This window comes from Phaethon aethereus (genome assembly GCF_964289735.1).
Source record: "Phaethon aethereus genome assembly, chromosome: 3".
NCBI classification, from domain to species: Eukaryota; Metazoa; Chordata; class Aves; order Phaethontiformes; family Phaethontidae; genus Phaethon; species Phaethon aethereus.
In genome coordinates this window covers 25,030,156-25,052,857 of record NC_138576.1, presented here as the reverse complement: position 1 = coordinate 25,052,857, position 22,702 = coordinate 25,030,156, and the positions used below count along the sequence as shown (strand labels likewise).

General features: G+C 35.5%; 1 protein-coding gene across 1 annotated transcript in view; it reads left to right on the top strand.

Annotated features, from left to right (window-relative positions):
- The window catches only part of CSMD1 (CUB and Sushi multiple domains 1), a gene marked incomplete at both ends in the record, with an annotated part of 1,255,958 nt that overhangs the window by 1,057,551 nt on the left and 175,705 nt on the right, over positions 1–22,702 (top strand). Inside the window, 6 exons of the mRNA XM_081998094.1 lie at positions 3,376–3,492; positions 6,558–6,671; positions 8,538–8,633; positions 17,154–17,357; positions 18,465–18,589; positions 19,227–19,323. Of these exons, the coding sequence (XP_081854220.1) occupies positions 3,376–3,492; positions 6,558–6,671; positions 8,538–8,633; positions 17,154–17,357; positions 18,465–18,589; positions 19,227–19,323 (753 nt within the window). The remainder of the gene's footprint in view (positions 1–3,375; positions 3,493–6,557; positions 6,672–8,537; positions 8,634–17,153; positions 17,358–18,464; positions 18,590–19,226; positions 19,324–22,702) is intronic.

Here is a 22,702-nt window from a genome sequence, read left to right as displayed (position 1 = left end):
ATAAAACATATTTATACAAAATTTTAAGCGTAGGAGTCATATAGGAAGTGAGAACCAAAACACCCTCAGGATAACCTGTGTTGTCACATACAGCCCTCTTGTAATATACCACTTAACTCAATCAAAGCTGAAAATGTCAAACAAAAATGCTCATGTGCCATTTTAGCACAATGTTCTAAGTTTGTATTTCTTTATTTATACTGATAGTTAATTGATCCTTTTTGAACTTATTTAAAATATTGAATGAAAAAACATTACAAATTTTGAAGCATGAAAAATGAAAAGAACCTAAAATCAGTGCTGCATAGTAAATCCTAAGAATCTCTGAAAATCACGCGCTTAGCTCTTTAAGTCAATTACCTCAATTAAGTGAATTAATTCATTAAGTTAACTTTATTTCTTTGTGGTGTGTTTTTTATAGTTTTTTCAAGGTAGCATTTTACAGACAGACATGATGAAAACAAATTTCATATTTGTCCAGGAAACAGCTGGCAACTGCCAGTAGGTATATTATGAAACACTAATGGAAAGTCTCAGGCATACTGTTTTCATTATTAATTTCACAATCCTTAATGAAGTTACTAAAATACATCTTCTGAAAATGTAGTTTCTGCTCACTAAAACAAGCATTACTTATAGTCAAAACTGAGAGCTCTGTTTAGGGTATGTTTGACTGCCACAGCACTGCACTGATAAATTTTACAGCCTTAACCTACAAGATAACTTTTCTTGCATCTTTTTAGCCTAAGCACTCATAAGCATTCCTTACAGAGTGGATATACAACAAAGATGTTATTGTAAATATTGTAAAAATATTATCAAAAACATATCTAAAACTAGGAAACCACATTTTGGAAGATATCCTGGTTTCAGCTGGGATAGATTTAATTTGCTTCATAGAAGCTAGTGTGAGACTATTTTGGATTTGGGATGAGAAAATGTTGATAAACGTGCTGATGTTTTCAGTTGTTGCTGAGCCGTCAAGGACTGTCGGCTTCTTGTGCTGGGCTGCCAGTGAGAGGGCTGGGGGTGCACGGGGAGCTGGGAGGGGACGCAGCCGGGACAGCTGACCCAGGCTGGCCAAAGAGGTATTCCACACCATATGATGTCATGCTCAGTATATAAACTGGGGGAGTTGGCGGGGAGAGGCCGCGGCTCAGGAACTAACTGGGCATTGGTCAGCGGGTGGTAAGCAATTGTGTTGTGCACCACTTGTTTTGTATGTTCCTTTATCATTATTATTATCATTATTAGTCTTTTTATTTTCCCTGTCCTATTAAACTGTCTTTATCTCAACCCACAAGTTTTACCCTTTTTCTTTTCCCATTCTCTTCCCTCATCCCGCTGCGGGGGGAGGGTGTGGTGTTGTTTTGGCTACCTGCTGTGTTAAACCACAACAGAAGAGAACATTTTTACAACTCCATAACTTTGGAATTTGCTTTAAATTAATCAGAAGTGATACACTTTCATTCTGGTGAAACGTTCATGTCTTGAGAATTTCATCTGGTAATTAGAAGATAGACTTTGTGGCTTAGTTTCTGGTATCCTCAAAGCAAAAAGAGAATAAAACAGAAAACTTTTTAATTCATGGTACAAACTGATTCCTAGTGATATTTGAGTTTCACCCCTGCCACATAATCCTATTCAGCCTATTGATGATAGATTAAACTTCTCATCTTCTATCATTACACTATCTATGTGTAATGATATCCATTATCCATCTATCTATGGATTTTTGAATAATGCATATAAACAGCTAAGAGAAGACGCAGATTTGTGGTATTAATGGCTGCCTGTATAAGGAAGTTAAACTTGTAGAGATAGTTCAAGTGTGATTTTAAAGCCCAGTTTCTGTCAGGAAGCAGAAAGAGGACGTCTGCTCCACAAGGGCAGATGAGCCAGGAGCAGAGGATGACCAAAGCACAGGCTGTGCCCTCACTCACTGGGCACAGTCCCGCAGCACATAAGCTGGGTCAGCAGAGCTGGGAGCTGGTAACAAGGTCCTTTGATAGCCTCAGTCCACTGAGCTTGTCCACCTGGATGCCAAGTCCTTCTCCTCAGAGCTGCTTTCCAGGCGGTTGTTAAAACGTAACCTGCTATATGGAGAGGAGTAACATTGGTTTACTTTGTTCCTTATAGTAGGAAGTAATTGTTTAGATTATGCAATGACCTTTTCCTTGCTTAAAAACAAAAGTAGTGTGACTATTCTAGTTTTTTTATAATTTAAATTATCTATTTATTTATTTTTAAAATAATTTCATTATTGGCTTCTAGGGTAAAAATATCAGTGTATAACAATCTTTTATTCTTGTAAAATCTATAGTTTTTAGTAGTGTTTGATGAAATCATTTGACAAAAAAAAAGAGCACTGGGTTGCATGTAACTAATGTAATTGTTATAAGACTTATATTTTAATTAGGATTGTTATAGGAAGCCAAGCATGCCACATTTATTGCCCATACATGGAATGAACATACCACGCGTACTTGTTGATTTTTTTCTCATGATACGGGCAGAACTGGTATTTACATAATTCCTGACTAGTCTTGAAGATTGAGACTACACTGTCCTTAAATAACCCTTCTAGCTTCTGTAGCTGTAAAGAGTTTCTCTTACTCTTTCTGTTCTGTTTTATAAACATATGAATCTGAAGATTTTTTAATATGTATAACCTATATGCTCTTTTGGTAATCATCTAGGAAGTAATGAAAAAGCAAGGCAATTCAAGCATACATTCACAAAGCAGAATCCATGGTACTGTGTGCACGGTACTGTTAGTATATCCATGTATCTCTCTGAGACCCAAGACAACTGTGTTGTACCGTCTAATTACATAGTACCATATTTTTTTTCTGAGCTTTTTTTAGATAGTTACTTCGATAGCTAGATACAGACATATATCAAATTAAAAAAACCCTAAATTCTGTGTTTATAGTTTCTTTCAACTGAATAATTTATACTTCCAGTCCTATATGAATATTTGTAGCCAAGTAAAACTCTCATGTATTCTAATTTTAAAGAAATTTTAATAAAAATTATATCCTGAGAAACATTAGATATGTCATTATAGGAAAACCAAACAAAAGCCAAAACACTAAACTGTCACTTTGTAATCTTTAGACTGAACTAATACAGACAACTAGTAAGAAAATTATTAATTCCATTTTCATCATGTTTTAGAAAGTTTGTTCTTACATTTAAGAAGCACTTCTTCAGAAAAAAATTTTGTATTTTTCTATATGCTGTATTAAAATTATGCAACCGTTTCATCAGCCATCTAAACAAATAACTATTTTTATTCTTATTTGTTAGAAAGAAAAACTGACACAAGTAGAATCTATAGCTAACTAATGTTTCTTTCTGTTTTGTTTCCAGCACCATGTGGAGGGCAGTACACTGGATCAGAGGGAGTGGTTTTATCACCAAGTTATCCTCATAATTACACTGCTGGACAGACCTGCCATTATTCAATAACTGTACCTAAACAATTTGGTAAGAATTTCTTCTACTGATTTATCAATGATTAATCATTGTTCTACTTTTCAAATGTCCTTCAAATGTAATAGTGACCTTAGATTTTCAGTATCTTGCAAATTGCTCATCAAAAATAAGTATTCTTGACACAGAAATTGATTCTAGGGTTTTGGCCTTTTACTTCTCCCTAGAATAATCAATAAACTTCAGCTAAGCCATCTGTGTCTGTTATGCAAGCATATCCTGAATACTTGCATTGATTACATCATTCATCATCGTAGGATAATTATTCATTTAAGCTTCCTGCAAAGTAAAATCAGTTGTCAAAAAACAAGCAGCAAGTGTTCTCTTATATTTTAACTTCTTGTTTTTCATGTTTCTTTGCAAGGACAAAATGAGTAGGATAACATTTCACAAGTACAGTGGAGGGAAAGAAAGCAATTTCACATAAAAATGCCAGAAGTGTTTGTGAAAAATCACAAAACTGGTCCTCTCAATGTGTCAAAATACTTGGACAAAAATCTCTAAAACTTGTGCAACTGTATGGAGGGAATGGTTTTCTGCAAACCATGTTTCCCTAATTCAAGTCCTGACAAAGAGCAGTAAGACCCATTTTACTACTTGCTTACCAAAAGACTGAATGCACAGTAACTTAGTGTGTTTGGTACTTTCCATATGCAATGACACCTGTAAGGACTCAGCATTTTTTTCACTGAGGAATTTGAAAAGCTGCTGACAGAAGCAATTGGAGATTTACAGGTTGAGAGCTTGGGAAAAAATTATTATACCTGCTAATAATAGTTTATAATGTCAATCTAGTACTGAACTCTTGATTACTAGTCTTTTTATTATTATTATTTGAGATAAGCTCAATATTTTGTTCACAATTTTGGTTCACAGCTTTGTAGTAAGAAAATTATTAATTCCATTTTCATCATGTTTTAGAAAGTTTGTTCTTACATTTAAGAAGCACTTCTTCAGAAAAAAAGAAATACATTTGCACAGTAGATACTTGCAACAACCATGGGTAAACAATTATCAGATAAAATATATTTTAATGAGTTATTGTCCTCTTTCAGAAAACACAGTATGTATCATATGAAAGTTATTCATCAATGTTCTAGGGATGGAAGTAACAGAAATCCCTGAGATTTGTATTACAGGAAAGTTTAAAAGTACTTTGTATTCTGTGTTATAATTTTGACTTTTCTACAAGAGAAAGTGAGCTTTGATAGGATGTAACTCCTCTTTTTCCTGCCAGAATTGTATACAATGCAAGAAAATAACCAGTAGAACAAGGAAGTGGCTGAAATGTGTAGAAAGGATCTGTCACATCATTCAGAGTGATTAGATCCCCAAGACAGTAGTTACAGTGAAATGCTGTTGGAGCTTGAGAGAGACATATTTATCCAGTTAGAGGCTGTATTACACAATATTCTTCACTACAATTGCTGATTGAGAACATGCAAAATATCTCTAGGCCCATATCAGTAGTTGTAAAGTTCATTAAATTAATTACATTGTGTTTAATTTTTTGGTGTTTAATTAGTATATTGAATAATTGATATTACCACAATTAGGAGTTTTTAATAAATAATGCTCAAAATTTTGTATTTTTCTATATGCTGTATTAAAATTATGCAACCGTTTCATCAGCCATCTAAACAAATAACTATTTTTATTCTTATTTGTTAGAAAGAAAAACTGACACAAGTAGAATCTATAGCTAAGTTTTAAAATGTTTGGCAAGTACCTGAAAAAAATAATTCTCTATACTGGATCTCATGATGGTCCTGACTTGAAGAGGGCCTGACAGAAAAGTTACTTGAATGTACTGACCATAGACACAACTTTAAACCAGGCCTTTTTCATTTGTGATATAAATTTTCTTTTAAAAAGATCTATTTTTATCAGTTCCAGTAGGTTTAGGGATTGAACAACATTGCAATAACTTCACTTCTAGTTGACAATAGTTTTCACAAAGGATGCCTTTGCAGCAATGAAGACTAACTGCAGACTAGGCTGCACTAGCAAGTTGAGAGTAGGTACTGTTTCCCTCTTTGTAGCCTTCATGAAGTATCATCTGGAAAGTATGTCTATAGTTTTGTGCTTCCCAATTACAAGGCACAGATTGCTAAAATAGAACAAGTCCAACAGAGAGACAGCAAGATGATTAGGAGACTGAAGCACAGTACAAGGGAAAGTTGAAGGAAGTTCAGCCTGAAGAATATAAGTGAAGGAGGACCCTTCCTTCCAGAAATATGCAGTGAAAGAAAAGTGGCAGTAGTCACAACTTGTAGCACAATAAATTCCAACAGGAAATAAAGAAAACATTATTTACTATGACAGCAATTAAGTACAGGTAGCTTGAAGAAGAATTTTTGCTGATTTTCAGAATTTGCTCAGAAAAAGATCTGAGCAGCCTAATCAAACTTTAAAGTCAGTCCTCCTTTTAAAAATCAGGAGGTTGGACTACACAATTTATTAAAAAAAAAGTTTAAAAAATAAAGAACTTTGCAAGAAGTTGGAAGATACAATCTGTACGGAAACTGTGCTGCATTGAAGACCTGTAGTTTGTATACAGAATCGGGAATAGAATAGAATTTTAAAAAAGATTCCTCCCTTGTTGATAAATTATGGGTGGCTGGAGTGACAAAGTAATATTTTTATTGACTTTATTTTACTGGGTTATTACTTCATGTTTCTATTGCTATCTTATATTTTAATTCAGTGAATAATTTGATATTTACTAATGAGACATGTTATAAAATTAAATTATTTATTTGTTAATACATTGTAAATTACTTAGAGCTGAAGTACAAATTAAGTGTAGCAATATGTCAAAACCAGTAACACATTGATAATATTTGATCGATTTATTTTTTGTGATAAAATAAACACGAATACAAAATAAACAAATCAGTAAGTTTAGAACATCTTCTTCAGATTAAAGCTGGATAAGCAACTAATCATGTGTGACAATAGGTGCTCCCTAACAGTTGCTAAGGTTGGTAATGAAATTTGGTATCTCTTTTAATTTTTTTCTCACTCTTTTTCTGTCTTTTTTTTTTTTTTTAATGTAGTTGTGTTTGGACAATTTGCCTATTTTCAGACAGCTTTGAATGATGTGGCAGAATTATTTGATGGAGATAACTCTCAGGCTAGGCTTCTTAGTTCACTGTCTGGATCCCACTCAGGTAAGTAATAAAAAAAAAGAAATATAAATTTCTTACACAGCTCAGTATGGAAAAATTAAATCAGGAGAATGTTATGAATTTCATTTGGAAATATAATAATAAAGTCATTGGAACAGCATGCCAAGGGAAATGGAATACCCTTCTAAATCTTTGAATCAAGACATTCTTCTGGAATATAAGGTTTAGGCAAGAACTGATCACTGGGATGAATGCAGAAATAATTGGATGAAATTCTCAGATACTTATGTAAGAGGGCAGATTGGAAGGTATAATTATCTTCTTTGCCCCTAAACTCTGTGAATTACACATCTACATTTCCTGAATGTCTAATTTAAACAGAAATTACTTGTATTCACAAAATGCAATTATCTGTATGCAAACATACACTTAGACTTAAAACAGGCCAGCTGTTGCATTCAGGTAACTAGAAAAATGTTGACCCTGTGAAATCATAATTAAACTTATATGGATTTCAGCATGGTCAGAATTTCCAATATATGCATATGTAATGACAATGTTCATCTCAAGTGGATAATATAGAAATATATTTCTGCAGTTATGAATGACTTTTGTCATACACTCATAGTATTTAGGAGAGTTTATATGTGAGTTTAAGATTTTTGCAATGCAGGGCTTTTCATGGCATTTTGCTTTTCACTTAGAATAGTTGGAGAAACACTTGATATTAAAAGAATGTAACATATTATTTGATTTATAGAAAACATTCAACTCATCATTTTCCTCTGGTGAATCCTAGCTATATGTATCATAATAAGAGTTCACAAATTAATTTTAAAATTTGTGTAATTACTGGCAAAAGTTGAGCAACAAAACGAAATATTTCCTTTTTAATGTTTAAATTTAAGAGACAACTCATCTAAGCATTCAATCTTACTGCATCAAACTTATAAAACAGTTGAATCTAATGTCTGTTTTCATAGCAGACATTTGAAAATAATTTAAACTTGTCAGGAATTTAAACTTGTGATTTTTACTTATTGCTTGTGACATACCTGATTTACATTGGTTTAGGGTAGGATTCTGTTATGTGGAATTGCTAGTTACAATAATATAAGACTAATCTAAGTGAAAGAATTATAAAACCTGTTTATCCAGTTAGATATTTTAAGTTAGTGCATTATCATTCATTTCAATATGGGTTGATATAATCCAATGAGAATAAAAACAGTTGTCATATGGAGTGGCATCCTTACAGTGTAAATGTATTGTAATTTTGTCTGCAGTTTTTCATTACTGAACTTTTATCATGACTGTAAATAGATAGCTCAGGAAAGGAGATAAAGTATATTAAACATCTTTATTAATGCTCAAGTCAATATATAAAATTTGAAATGGTATTAGAAAGTTAATAATGTAATGTCATTAATGTGTGACCATATATTTTATTGAAGCAACTACATAAAACGAGTCATGGATCTGTTCTTTCTCATTTCAGTTTTAGTTTTGAAATGGTAAACATCACATAAAGGTCCTCTGTGGCATTTATCTAACACTTTTAGTTGTTTAATGTGTTTTGCAAGGCAAGGTAAAGCTGTCAGTCACAGAAAAAAGTTAACCAAAAATTTTGGCCCCAAATGACAGTAGGGTTCCCAAGACAGGTAGTTTATTGGAGCTCTAGTGTCAACAGCTGCAGCAAATGTCAGAAAGTTTATGTTGGTGAATCATTAAGTCTTTTTATTCTGACAAATTTTCAAACCTCCAGTGGCAAATTTAATTTTATACAGTTATTTACACTTTCTTTAACTGTAGAGAAAAACATAAAAATGTGTATTTTAACAGTATACTTGGTTGCATACTGTTGTTTCTGTTTTGCATATTTAATTTATTTTCTGTTTTCATTTGTAGGAGAGACATTGCCCTTGGCTACATCTAATCAAATACTTCTGCGATTCAGTGCTAAGAGTGGGGCATCAGCCAGGGGATTCCACTTTGTTTACCAAGGTAAACAGGTCTGCTTTTGGTGGAAGACACTCATGCCAGGTTCCCACAGTGTATTACTTTGAATTCTTCTTAGGTCTTAAATATTTCTTTAGATATGGGTGTGGTCTTAACCTTTTTCCAGTCGTCAGGGACTTTTCCTGATGGTGAACTGGCTTCATAATGGCAGTCCTATCTGACCACATGGACTTGAATATGTCCAGCCTCTCACAATAGTCTGTAATCTATTGCTCCCTTATTGCTAGTGTTCATATCCTCCTCACACTGTAGAAGTATATGGTGAGGACTGTGAAGGCAAGGCAAAAAAGGCATTTAATAAATACTTAAATATTTTCTACATCATTTGTCATTAGGTTGTCCACACCCCCACAATGCATCAAACTACCCACATATATTTTGAACTTCCCTTTGTAATTAAGATAACTTTAGACTCTTTTTCCCTAATGCCCTTTGCTAGTATTCACTCCAGTGGGACTTGGACTTTCCTGATTTTTGTTTCTAAGTAGCTGAGCAATGCTGTCATACTCCTGATTTATTACCTGTCCTTGCTTCCACTTGTGGTATTTTCCCTTTTTATATTTAAATTGTTTGAAAATCACCTGGTCTAGCCCTGCAGGCTTTCTGCCCAAATTCCCAGTCTTCCCTCACAATGGGATAATTTGTTCCAAGTGTCTCAAATCTCACTAAATAATTCATCAGTATCCTTCCCCTTAATGGCTGTTCCCTAGGAGAGTCTATGTACCAACTTCATGAATATGCCAAAGTCTGCTCACCTTCATTTCAACCTTCTGCTGGTTCTCAACTTCGTCATCTTGTGATCCTTGCAGCTCAAGCTGGCATCTCTATCCACATGCACAAACAGCTCTTCTCTGTGAGCAGCTGGCCAGGTTATAGCTACTTTAAAATATCTGTTAAATATAGACAGTGTTTTGCCTGACTAAAATGAGTAGAGACAAAGACTATAGAACTTGTTTTCTAAATGCAGTGACTACTATTTCAGGTTTGAGCAAAAGGAGATATACATCTCTATTTTGTATTGAGTTGGATGTAAATTGCTAGACTGCTATGGAACAGAGGAGGCACATATTTGATCTCTGTTAAAGGCCAGATTTCCCTGAGATGAAAGTGCAAACATGCCACTGGATAGCATTTGAAATAGGCACTGGAAATCCACACAGAATTGCTAGCTGAATTTTGGCATTCAATACATCAGCAAAAATAAAGTCAATAGATTTGTTACGCGATATCAACTTTCCAACAATTTCTGATCTACATTCAGAGAATCATAGAATAGTTTTGGTTGGAAGGGACCTTTGAAGGCCATCTAGTCCAACCCTTTCTGCAATGAGCAGGGACATCTTCAACTAGATCAGGGTGCTCAGAGCCCCGTCCAGCCTGAACTTGAATGTTTCCAGGGATGGGGTGTATACTACCTCTCTGGGCAACCTCTGCCAGTGTTTCACCACCCTCACTGTGAAAAATTTCTTCCTTATATCTAGTCGAAATCTACCCTCTTTTAGTTTAAAACCATTACCCCTTGTCCTATTGCAACAGGCCCTGCTAAAAAGTTTGTCCCCATCTTTCTTATAAGCCCCCTTTGCTTGTGGTTCTGGTGAAGAAATATCCAGTTATCTGAAACATATTTAAAACAAAATGAAAGGGTTTATACTTTTATACCTAATTGTATACTTAACATTTATTCTATACTCAAGTTTTGCCCCACCCAATTACAGTTACAATATGAAATAGTGATCATTTTCTAGCAAAAACAATAGAAAAAATATTTGGGATTTGTTCTATACTGACAATTACTCACGAAACAAGTGAGTACAGAATGAGAGCTGTTGTGAGAATCTTTATTACATTCGACTAAAGTCTTTATTCATAGAAGAACTGTTCATTTCAGCTTTCTCAAGACTTAAAGAAAAAGAGAAATAAAGAATATATTTTCAAGTACTTATTAAAAATTTCAGTTCTGGATATGTATAGGCAGAATAATGTTGTCGAAACAATATAACTGTGCTTCAACATGCTTTTACCACCTACATTTCAGAGTTAGTTTGACTGAAGTTAGCTTGGATTCTGTATCACACAATGTTCTTCAGTGTAAGACTATAAAGAGAGGGTAGAAGTGCCAAAGACACTTTCAAGCTTACTTCATGAATATCTATAGCTTAGCTCAAGGTTTGGGGGAATTTATTTAATTGTATTAGTGTTGATCAGTACTCCCAGTTGATGTTTCAAGAGTTTTTGTCCAGGCTGCTAAGAATTTCTGTCTTCTTGGGGAGCTTGAAGGGAAAATTGATATGGCAGAGACTGCGAAATAGTTTCAGTATTGAAGGGTGGGTGGCAGATGTAAAACATGTCTCTTCCTGACACAAATGATTTTGAGGAGGTATTATGTGCATGTCTGCACATTGCAGTTGAAATGCAAGAGTGAGAAAGCATGCCCAAGTCTGTTAGCATGCTGCTAGGCAGCTTAGTACTCTAAGTTGATCCATGTGTCTGCAGTCTTCTGACACCTGGAGCAGTGCTTACAGGTCCATTGCCTGTACAGGCAAAAAATGCGGTCCCAAAGGGGCTTCTGGGCAGTTCAGTAGATCTATTGTATACATATCCCATAACCTTAATGAGACAGTCATTGAACACTGTGGTTTATTATATACTGGCTTTTCAGCTGTACTAAATTAAAGTATAAAAGTAGTTTTGGATAGTTTTAAATAATATTATCAAGATTTTTTTTTTTTACATTGGGACACAGTCATGATTTGACACAGCAAGTTAATGGAAAGAACTGTTTCACCTCAAGAACATTTCCATAGTTGTAAGAAGCTTGTTGGGACTGTTCAAACTCCTTCTGGATAGTGTTTTTAAGCCTTCTTACTTCTGTGTTTACAGAAGGCTCTCACCGTGACTGCACACTCTACTTTGGCTATAGTTTAAGATGGCAGTACCTGCCCTTTTTACACATCAAAAGCATCACTTGCATTTAAATTTAACATAAACAATCAGAAAAGAGGAGGAATATGAACTTCTGGAATTAGAAAACAGCTTTCAGAGTTTGAGTTCTTATCAGCGATTTACATATGAATGACACCTTTCTGTATTATTCTATTTGTTTTTCATACGCCTAAAGTGTTTAGTTTTTTTTTGCTGCTTTTAAAGAATTCATAGTGATACAAAACCTCAATTCTATTAGCTGTATGTGCATACACACACATATATCGCTGTTAAACCATAAGTCTCCAGGTGAGCACAATGATATGCCTCATTTCAGTCACTTATTGGGACTACACTTATTTTTTAGTAACTGTAAGAAACAGAAATTAACAAATGAGAAGAGTTCTCTGCAGCAGCAGAAATTTGGTCATTTTATTTGTCTCAGGAGAATCTTGAAGCTATTAGAATATCCAGGTTTTTAAATACATATTGAAATATATATTAAGAACTTTAATACACATGTGTATGTATACATATACTTTTTAATGAATTAGTGGTATTTAATAAGCTTTATCTTTTTGAGATTTTTCTCTCCTTTTGAAGCATGTGATCGTATTTCCAATGACCGCCTGCTTGCTAGCCTTTTAAATACTCCAGAGAATAACAGCCACTCTCACATTGAACACAGTAATCTGGTCTACAAAGTCAATCATTTTATTTATTGCCCTCTATTCCAAGTTGACCTTCTTCCCTGTTCACTTTTCCACTGGGCTGATTTCAATTTTGTTTCACAGCAGTATGAAACATTTACTAAAAGATGGAGGATAATTACTATAGAAAATAGAATGTCTTTGTGATACAGTTTGAGACGTCTAGGTTGCCAATGATATAGGCAAAAGCTAAAAGGAAGGCTAGAGGCGAAAAAAAGTTATTGCTTGCATTATTTCACATTCTGGTTTGAACAAGCAACAGATAAGATTTGTAGCTTTTGATTCAGATTTAATGTCTTCTACAATGCCACTTTCTCAAAATTTTCTTTTTAGCTGCATAAAAATCTGTGCCTTCATTTCTTTCTCTCAGATGACCACATTTCCGTATATTTCATGCAATAGGTAAAGGGTATCTGTAATATCAGACCAAATGAATATCCAGTCTTTCAGAATAGGGGTCAGGTATGTTTAAATACGCTAAGAACAATCACACTTAAGAAGATTGGGAATTATAATTTTTTCGGCTTTATCTTATGCTTGTTTTCCTTCTATGACATCACCTAAGAAACAATAGCATATATTTTTATATAGCTGAGACTGCAGCAGTACAGAGAGTTCTTTCCCTAAAAAGTAAAGTAATGACCTTTCTACCGCCCAAATATTTATGGGGTTTTAATGCTTGTCTTCCTTTACTTGCTCTACCATATAAATACATGAATTAGTTTATGAGGTTAAATGATATTTTGAAGAGGACTGTTAAGAAAGTTAGCGTAGTAGGATGAGAAAGGACTGTGGAAGAAAGACAAGAATAAGAGGAATGTGACTTTAAAAATTAAGTTGATCTAATCTGTGACGAGAATAAAATACATAGCCACATATTTACTGCTGAGAGTAATTAGAGAGCAGAACTAAGACTGTTAGATGCTGATTTACAACACATCTTATAGATGTTTAAAACTGTACTGCATTTTGCCATGGATTACTTAAATCTAAATCCCATTTTAAGCAGTATGGGAGTACCTCATTTTGTTGTTATGTCTGGCTTGCGTTACATTTATTCTTGAGGCAGTTCTTAAAACGGGAAAAAAAGCATTAAAAAATGGTGCCTCTTGTAGTGAATGGCATGGTTTGTGCACCTTTAGCATTTCTTATCTCACTGTAACCATTAATAGAGTATTAGTAAAACCTGTGAAATACTGAGCAAAATGCCAATTTTAAGGTGGCCTTGAGTGTTTCCTGCTGACAACAGAATCATCTGACACAGCGCTAGCCATGGACATTTGTGGCTGCCATGACTCTTTTATTTACTGGCTGCTCCCAGTAAGGTAATGGCTTTCAGTCTGAAAAGGAAGGAAGCACAGAGCAGTACTTCTGCTACATGAACTGATTAAGATGTTAGTAAACTGTCCTTACATTTGCTATAATGGCAGAGATAGCCTGCTCACAGGAAAATAACTTTCCTAAGGCAATATTATAATGAAACCAGATGATTTGACATTCTTTGTTGAGAGCTGCTGTAAATGCTAGTTACACAAAAATATCTGCTTGAATTACAAATTCATGTATGCAAATTGCCAGCTGTGATTACTGACAATTATAGGATATTCTTTAATCTGATTCTTAAAAAGGGTCCTTTACCTTTGCGCAGCTGTTGTAGGGATTCTCCAGATGTGGACTCCAGGTGAGGGTTAGAGAATCTGGGCAAGGATTTTCTTCTGAAACTTCCTCCCTTTTGAGGAAGTGTGTGAAAAAATAAATAGAGAAAGGTAGTATTCCCATAAAAGGCTGGTCAAGAGTTCCTTCCACATAGTCACTGAAAAATACTCCAGGAGTGATGATGAAATTTTTAGTCAGGTCATGTAGCCTCTTAGGAAGACAGCTAGGTTTTGGACACCTGTAATGTTCAATCTTTAACTATCAGGCAGCTGTAGTGGTCACCTGTGGAGAGGAGGTCATGAGCTACCATGTGCCATTCACAAACAGCTTCCTCTTGAAGCTGATATGAAGAACCTCTCACATGCCAAAACTTCCACCAGTCAAAGGAGCATGTAGTGCCTCTGCTCAAAGATATTTAAGAAAGTGACAACTGTTTTGGAGCAGAGATGCTTCTGGTAACATTCTGATGGAGATGCTGCTGGAGAGACTGTAGGAGACACTCTTGGAAAGAGTCGCCCCATGCCAAAGGGACAGCACTTCTAAAGGAATTGTTGCCTGTGGATAACCCATGCTGGAGCGAGAACACCTTGGAGGGATTGGTGGCCTGTGAAAGATCTGTTCTGCAGTTGGGGAACATCACTGAACAACTGCAGCCCATGGGTGACCCATGCTGTAGCATGAACACTAAGAGTGACATGAAAACTTGAAGAAGCAAAAAGGAGAAGTGAAATGCTAAGTACAGTAGAGGAAAACAAAGAAGGAAAAAGGCAGCACATGAGCCCAACCTCCTGTGCTGCCTCTCACCTCACTAGTGGAACGAAGATAGACACAAGGAAGTAGAGACAACGAAGGGGGAGGATAGATGTTTGGCTGAAGTTGAGCCTGGGGAGAGAGAAGGAAAGCTCTTTACATAAGTGGTTGTTTGATTTTTTTGTGACCTCTTTTGTCTTAACTTCTGAATCAGTGATCAGAGGTTCATGTTAATTGGTAATAAATTAAATTAAACATAATTAGGTATAAAGTCCCTGAGTCAAAACTTGTTTGTCCACAGCAAGGTATTGAACTTTTTTCTACCACATGACTGCAAATGATTTATCTCATGACCAAAATTCCCATTTGAGCAAGTAGTCCTGACCAAGGGATGGATTAATGCCTAATCATGTGGCAGAAGCTGTAGTTCTAAGGCATATGACAGTCATGTGGCTGGATGTGTGAGCAGCTATCATTACCTAGTCATTTGTAAAGTCATTATACACTTAAAAAAAAAAGTTTTGAATAAAATAGTGCTTGTACAATAGACCGTTTGATAGAGAAAAGGCTATTAGTCCCAATAAGAGAACAAAAAAGAGCAGGCTGGGTCAGTTGAATTGAGCTGGCAGACAGCATCTGGTCTGCAGGTTGTGATCAAGAAGAACTGTGACTGTGTGAAATCCTTGAACTATGGTTTCTGCATTTTCCTTCCACAAGTGCAGAACAATTTCCTGCCATGATTAGAACTGTATGCATGAATAAGTTTCACAGAGCAGCTGGGTGGTACTGAGGTCCTGCTGCAAATTTAATCACAAAATCCCATTTATTTAAACAAAGGCAGGTATATTAAATTTATTGAAAGGGAAGTGATTTGTTTATACTATGTGAAGTATTTAACCATTTTAAAAACTTGAAAAATGTATTTGCTTTTGTTTTGCTGTATTGTGTAATTATCATTCCAGGAGTATGTTAGTTTACCTTTGAACATTTCTTTCAAACTTAGATGCAATTTACAATTGTCTTAATCTTTCAAGGCTAAAATCTCCTGCAACTATCTAACGTACAGATTTAGAAGAAAATCTGTGTTACTGTATCTGTATGACCTTCTTTGACAAACCAACCCACTGCATATTAATAAAAAGAGCATGTATTCTACTGTTATTGCTAGTACCAGTTATTTCTAAACCTTTGAAAAAGCTTTTCTCTACATTCAGTAATATTTGTACAAACTTAGCTGTTATTCTCAGTAGCAATACAGAAAACTGGTAGAACATGCTCTTAATATAATCATAAATGAGAACTCCCAATGTTCTGGTAAAATGTGTTGCGTATTTCATGCTAGATTTAAGATAGGGTTGATTTCAATTAGTGTTCTGTAACCAACTTGTCAACAAATGTTAACTTCAGGAGCACTTACCAGTACTTAAAACTACTGCACTTAAATAATTATGATTCTGAATAGACCATATGGCAGTATAAGAAATAAGAAAAGCATAAAGCTATCAATATGAAAATAACTATATATAGGCTCCACACACCTTGTCTTTTAGTTAGTGACCCGGGTAGCTGAACAAGTTGTGTGTGTGTGTGTGCAAGTGTGCGCATGAATAGAGGGGAATATTGCTCGTCTCTGTTACAGGCCAGCAACGAAAATTAAATGCAAGGATGTAAAATACAATTAAATATAATGGTGATGCTGTTTACACTATCTTTAAAATAGGTTAGTAAGTCAGAAACATCATGTTTGAAAATCTGCCAGGAATAATTTCTAAACACCTCCCCTTTTTTTTTCTTCTGTGCCATTCTGTGTCTCTGTTAATTAAGGACCAAATGGCAGGCAATTTTCGTGGTGTTACTTATTCACATCTAGATGCAGTGATCCCCTGAAACTACTTCTTGAAAAAATAAACTGATTAAACACAACTTTTGAACACATCACTCACAGAAAAATTGCTTATATTTGATGAGATTATTTTTAATGTACATTTATTTTATTATAGTGTAAAACATAGATGATATTGCACACAAATGATACTTCTATATTTTTTCTAGAAATATGTATATTTTAAAAAATTTTTGCATTTACTAGCTAACTGCAAATTGATGTGTATAAAGAGCAAGTTTGATACACAAACAACATGCACAATACTAAGAGTCAGTAAGTACAAAAAAATGCCTGCTATAAAGAAGTGGTTATAAATAACAGAGCCAAACAGAAAATAAACCTATGTGCTTCTAATGAATTTCATTATTTTGCTTTTTAAAAGTTGCTTACAGTCTTTTAACTGTTCTGTATTATGAATTCCCAGAAATATTGGTAAAATAATTGTTGTCAACTGTAAACACTGAAATAGCCTTGAGGGTATATTGCTGTCACTTAGTATTTTTAGTGGTCTATTTATTTTTTTAGATTATGACTGTCATTTGGATTCATGGAATCTTTTTTTTTCTTTCTCTCTTTATGCAGCTGTTCCACGCACAAGTGATACACAGTGTAGCTCAGTTCCAGAGCCTAGATATGGAAGGAGAATTGGCTCTGAGTTTTCAGCAGGCTCTGTTGTTCGATTTGAGTGTAGTCCTGGCTATCTACTACAAGGCTCAAAAGCTATCCGATGTCAGTCTGTACCTAATGCCTTAGCTCAGTGGAATGACACAATACCAAGCTGTGTAGGTAAGCAATTACATTTAAGTAATCTGTTCTAGTCACACGTGTCTCTGAATCAGAATTCAAGAACTGCTTCAGAAAATAGTATTTAACATATATATTCACTCTCCTTTGATTAATATCAGTCATGCCCAATTTAAAAGAGCAATTTTCTATATCAACAAGTAATTGAGTACCAGCTGGCTGGTAGGCAGTATGGTGTTTCATATAATGACTTAGATTATGTGAACAAGTGTGATGCACATTTTCTTGAACATTCATTATTTTCATGACTCAGCTACAGCTTGAAATACAGGACAGAATTTAATTCTCCACAAGTGTCTTTACCTGTTTTATTACACAGTACTTGTATATTTTGATCACACATAGCATGATGATTTCTTTTTTCAAATAGAAGCATAGTGTACATTGAAGAATGGTAGCATTGTTAAGTATAGCTAATTTTCTTCACTCTTTCAACAGACCTGCAGTAGGATAATGTTTAGGACTTCAATTTTTTTTTTTTAATGTTGAAAACTTTTCTCTGTCTCCCTGGATTTATATCCAAAAGTCATTACTATTCATAGGAACTTAGTCTATAATTAATTAGAGTGTTTCAAAAGTAAATGTAGGTGTCCTATTTTCTGTGTATCCTGGTTTATTTGTTTAGTTTAGTTCTGTTTTCTTGAACCTTAAAGAAGCAATTGCATATATCGTAAAAAATATTTAATGTACCACACTGCTTTACCAGCTAGATCCAATACTGGAACTATCTTACGCTGTGGGTAAGTTCACATGATTTCTGTCAATCGTGATTGTGTTTCATGTTATGCCTTTACAGTTTCTTGTTACTCTCAGGCAAGACTTGATTAGGCTGTGCTGCTAGACTGTTCTAGGTTGAACACACTCAAAATGAAGTTCACTTCTGAATTTTTTATTCATGCAGGTTGTATCTTATGCTTGATATTGTTCATATATTTTAGATAACATTGCTTCCTAAATTCAGATCATTGCTTCACATCTATGTGTTTATGCTACAAAAATAAATATTATAATAAACTTAGTAAATTTATTATCACTTTTCTCTGAAGTGGTTTAGTTTTTGTAATAATTCATTATAATACTTTCTTTCAGTGCCATGCAGTGGGAATTTTACTGAGCGGAGAGGTACTATTCTTTCACCAGGTTACCCTGAACCTTATGGTAACAGCTTGAATTGTGTGTGGAAAATCACAGTGACTGAGGGATCAGGTATTCAGGCAAGTCTACATTCTGTCAAGCATGGAATACAAAATACTTTGTTGTTCAGTTTAAAAAGTAATTGTTTATTTCTCTAGAAGTGTCAAAAATAGCAATCAGTAAGATAATTTTTTGGGGTACCTGAAATATTTGTGCTTTGTTTTTCTCAGTGTTGTTCTTCGGTTAGCTTTATTCTGTTACTTTACTTTTACATGGGGATATGAATGAGAAATGGTTAACAAGCAGCTTTCTCTTTTAACTGTGTAGAATGTTGAAAGCAGATCCTGATCCTTCAATCTGGTATGCAAATGTCAACCCTTTCTGTCTGCTAGGATATCACTGAGGCACTTGAGAGGTCTGCAACTGTCTTGATTATCTGCTCATTTACACTTTGAGTAATTATTTAAAATCATGAAACATATGTGCAAAATCCTTCTTACTTCTTACTTACCTACTGTCATATTTTCTAAAAGTTAAGACAACTTAAAAAGTGAACGTTAATGTTTTATTTACATTTTTTCACTCAGGTGTTTTTGTTTGGATCTGCTTATTTATATTTTCTTTGGGGCATGTTGTCTTTTTATTTTGTTGTTTCTAGAACATTTAAAAATACATATGACTAGTTTGTTTAAAAAGTTCTGTTTTGGTATTTTACAGATCCAGGTCATCAGCTTTGCCACTGAACATAATTGGGACTCTCTTGAAATATACGATGGTGGAGATACGACAGCACCACGTCTTGGGAGCTTTTCAGGTGAGGATCTGTTGTGATCTGCTGTGATCTAAATATACATGCCTATATATATATGTGTGTGAGAGAACACGTCCTTGTTTGCTCGCACATATACTTAAGGAGAATATCTATATTGCATCTTTCATGATATCATTATGAAACATTCTCATTTTTGGGGAGGAGATTTCAGGTGCTGTAAATATGTTAATATTCAGATTCAAAGAGAGAGCTTCAGAAGAAAATATGATACTAAAATGTTTAGCTTTGATTACTGGAATTTAGGTGATCATACTTCCAAAAAAATTTCTTTCTTTTATCTTAACTACCCCCCCCATGGAAAGGATATTGTGATACAAATTGGTACTGACATTTGAGGAGCTTCCTTTGATAGCTTTGACTTAGTTTATCCTTGTTAGCCTCCCTTTCTTAGGAAAAAGATGAAAAATTCAGTATTCATTCAAACTCATCAGACCTCAGAGAACAAAACAGATTACTACAACTGGGCCATAACAAGCCATGTAATTTGTTGTTTCACATGTACATCAGGTATATAGAGTTTTACTCCTTTTTTATAAGACAACTTTTATAGAAAGAACATGTTTTATAAATCAAACAAGAGAAAGACATATCTCATATAATATTAAGCCATGAATAATATCCCAGACCCATGAACTCTATCACGAGCCTGATCTGATTCTGGTGTAGCTAAAGCATTTTGTGAAATTTTGCCTCTCTGGTGACAAACTTTCAAAGTATAGATGTATATTGGATTATGTAAGGAAATGAACGATCAACTGAAAAAATTAACTGTATATTATTTATTTGGATAACAAATTAAATAATTTGAAGTTGCACCTCAAAATTTACATATTAAAAATTATTATGAGTTAACCCTGGTAGGCAGCTCAGCCCCACCCACCTGGTTGCTCACTCCCACACAGTGGGATGTGGGGAGAGAATCGGAAGGGTAAAAGTGAGACAACTTGTGGGTTGAGATACAAAACGTAAAGCAAAAGCTGCATGTGCAAGCAAAGTAAAATAAGGAATTCATTCACTGCTTCCCACCAATAGGCAGCGTTCGGCCATCTCCAAGACAGCAGGGCTTCATCATGCATAACACTTGCTTGGAAAGAGAAATGCCATAACTACCAACATCCCCCTCTTCCTCTTTTGTCCAACAGGTTTTACTGCTGAGCATGACACCATATGATATGGGATATCCCTTTGGTCAGTTGGGGTCAGCTGTCCAGGCTGTGCCTCCTCCCAACTTCTTCCCTGCCCCCAGCCTACCCATGGGTGGAGTGGGGTGAGAAGCAGAGAAGGCCTTGACACTGTGTTAAACACTACTCAGCAACAACTAAAACATCCCTGTGTTATCAACACTGTTTTGGTCACAGATCCAAAATACGGCACCATGCCAGCTACTATGAAGAAACAACTCTATCCCAGCCAGACCCAGTACAAAAGTCTATAACATTTTATATTAAAGGCTCGTAACTATGCTGTCTATTAAATTGGCAATAAGGAAGAAAGAAATTATGAAACATAATCAGCTTTTGACAAGTGAGATACATGGCAAATATATTGGACCCACTGGAAAAAGAACTGATGATACACTTAACGATATTCCATTTAAATATACTGAAGACTCAAAACACTTTCTTATTCTGTACTATAAGTGTGTCATCTTGCTTTAGCTTAAAAACCTTCATAACTTTGAGGGAAAATTCCGAAGTTTCCAGGGAAACTTTTTGTATTGGAAATATTTCATTGGAGATAGAGTAGCACAGCTTCATTGTGGATTTATCTCTTTTGTATTATGAATATCAGACTTAAAATGAAGAATTATTTTGTGTATGGGAAATTTGCTGTTCTCAAAACTGAACCAGTAATGTGACATTGAAATTGAATTCCAGGAATAATTTCATAAGTGGTAAGATTCAGCATGTATAATTTCTCTCTTACTAAATCTTGTACAATACCACTGTCTTCGGATTCACTCTCTGTGAATTCATCTGTCTTTTAAATAAGCATTAAAGACGCACAGATGCACAACTAATTACTAAGAACTTACTAAACTGTGCTGCTAAACCTAAACTATGTCACAGAGTTGATTTGGAAAAGTGAATTCACTGGAATGTGTTTCTTAAGGAAGACTTTACAAAGACAGGTAACTGTACCATTTCCTTGTCTCAGGGCACAGCAGCGGCCGTCTGTTCCCTGGGGTGGGGGTGTCAGGAGCAATGGGGGCTCTCTGGGGCAACAAGGCAGGGCCTGTCAGCCAGAACCCATCCCACTACCCCAGCCAGGAGCAGGGCAGCTGCTGGGTTCACCAGGACAGCCCCAGTCCCAGACAAGGGGCATCCCTCTGGGGACCAGGGCAGGCTGAGGCTGGGCTGGGACATGGGTCCATGGGTGGGCCCAGACAGGTGAGGCCCACGGCCAGGCCCAGCTCAGTGGGGTCCATGGCCAGGCAAGGGCTGTGGGGAGCTGGAGACTGGCCCTGCTGTGGCATCACTGGGGCAGGAGCTGATGGCCTCAGGGGCTGAAATGGGGTCCTGGGACATGAGCAGGGCTGGGGGCAGGCCCCAGGGGGCTGGGCAGGGCCAGTAAGGGCTGTCTGCTAGAACAATCTGGGCCCTTACATATAGTTTGTCCTTTTTGGATTAATCCTGTGGGTTATCTTTTATCAGGGAATGGTAGGAATCAGGGCATTTTTCTTCTTTTTGTGCTAGAGTAATTCTTGTGAAGTGAGGATGCTATTTTAGTGGAAAGTGATAGGGGCTTCATAAACAAAGTTATAACAAAAATCCTGAGATCATACGTTAGCAGTCATAAAGATATCTGGTGTTGCTGTCTTCCTGGTGGCAGAATACATGAATTTTTGTATGGCCATCTTGGAAAGAAGCTGCTGGGGATAGGTCTGATGTGTGTGTGTCTGAATGCCAAGAGGGGTTCTCTCCAAGCGTATTCTCTTGGCATGTGATGGAATAGTGAACCAGTTATCTTCCTGTGCCTAATATTGACAGGTGATGCCTTTTGGTGGGCAAACTGATTGTTTTTAAGACCAGGTTTTCCAGATGAAAATAGACAATGTTGAAAGACATTCAGAGTTATTGGAAAACTACGAATTATTTTTGCTTTCAATATTACTCGTTCATCAAAGTAGTGCTCATGCTTTCTGAGGAAATAAATGACATTGCCTTTAAAGACAAGCCTCAAAATAATTTCTCACACTTTTACAGCAGTTGCTGTACCGTTTACAGAATATATGTAGTTATAGCAAGTATTTAATTAATGAATGAAGATTAGTTGCCTTATCAAGTGCTTAAGTAAAACAAGATCATTAATGAGAGATCTTTTCATATTATTACTGACCAATTTTGCAATGAGTGGACAT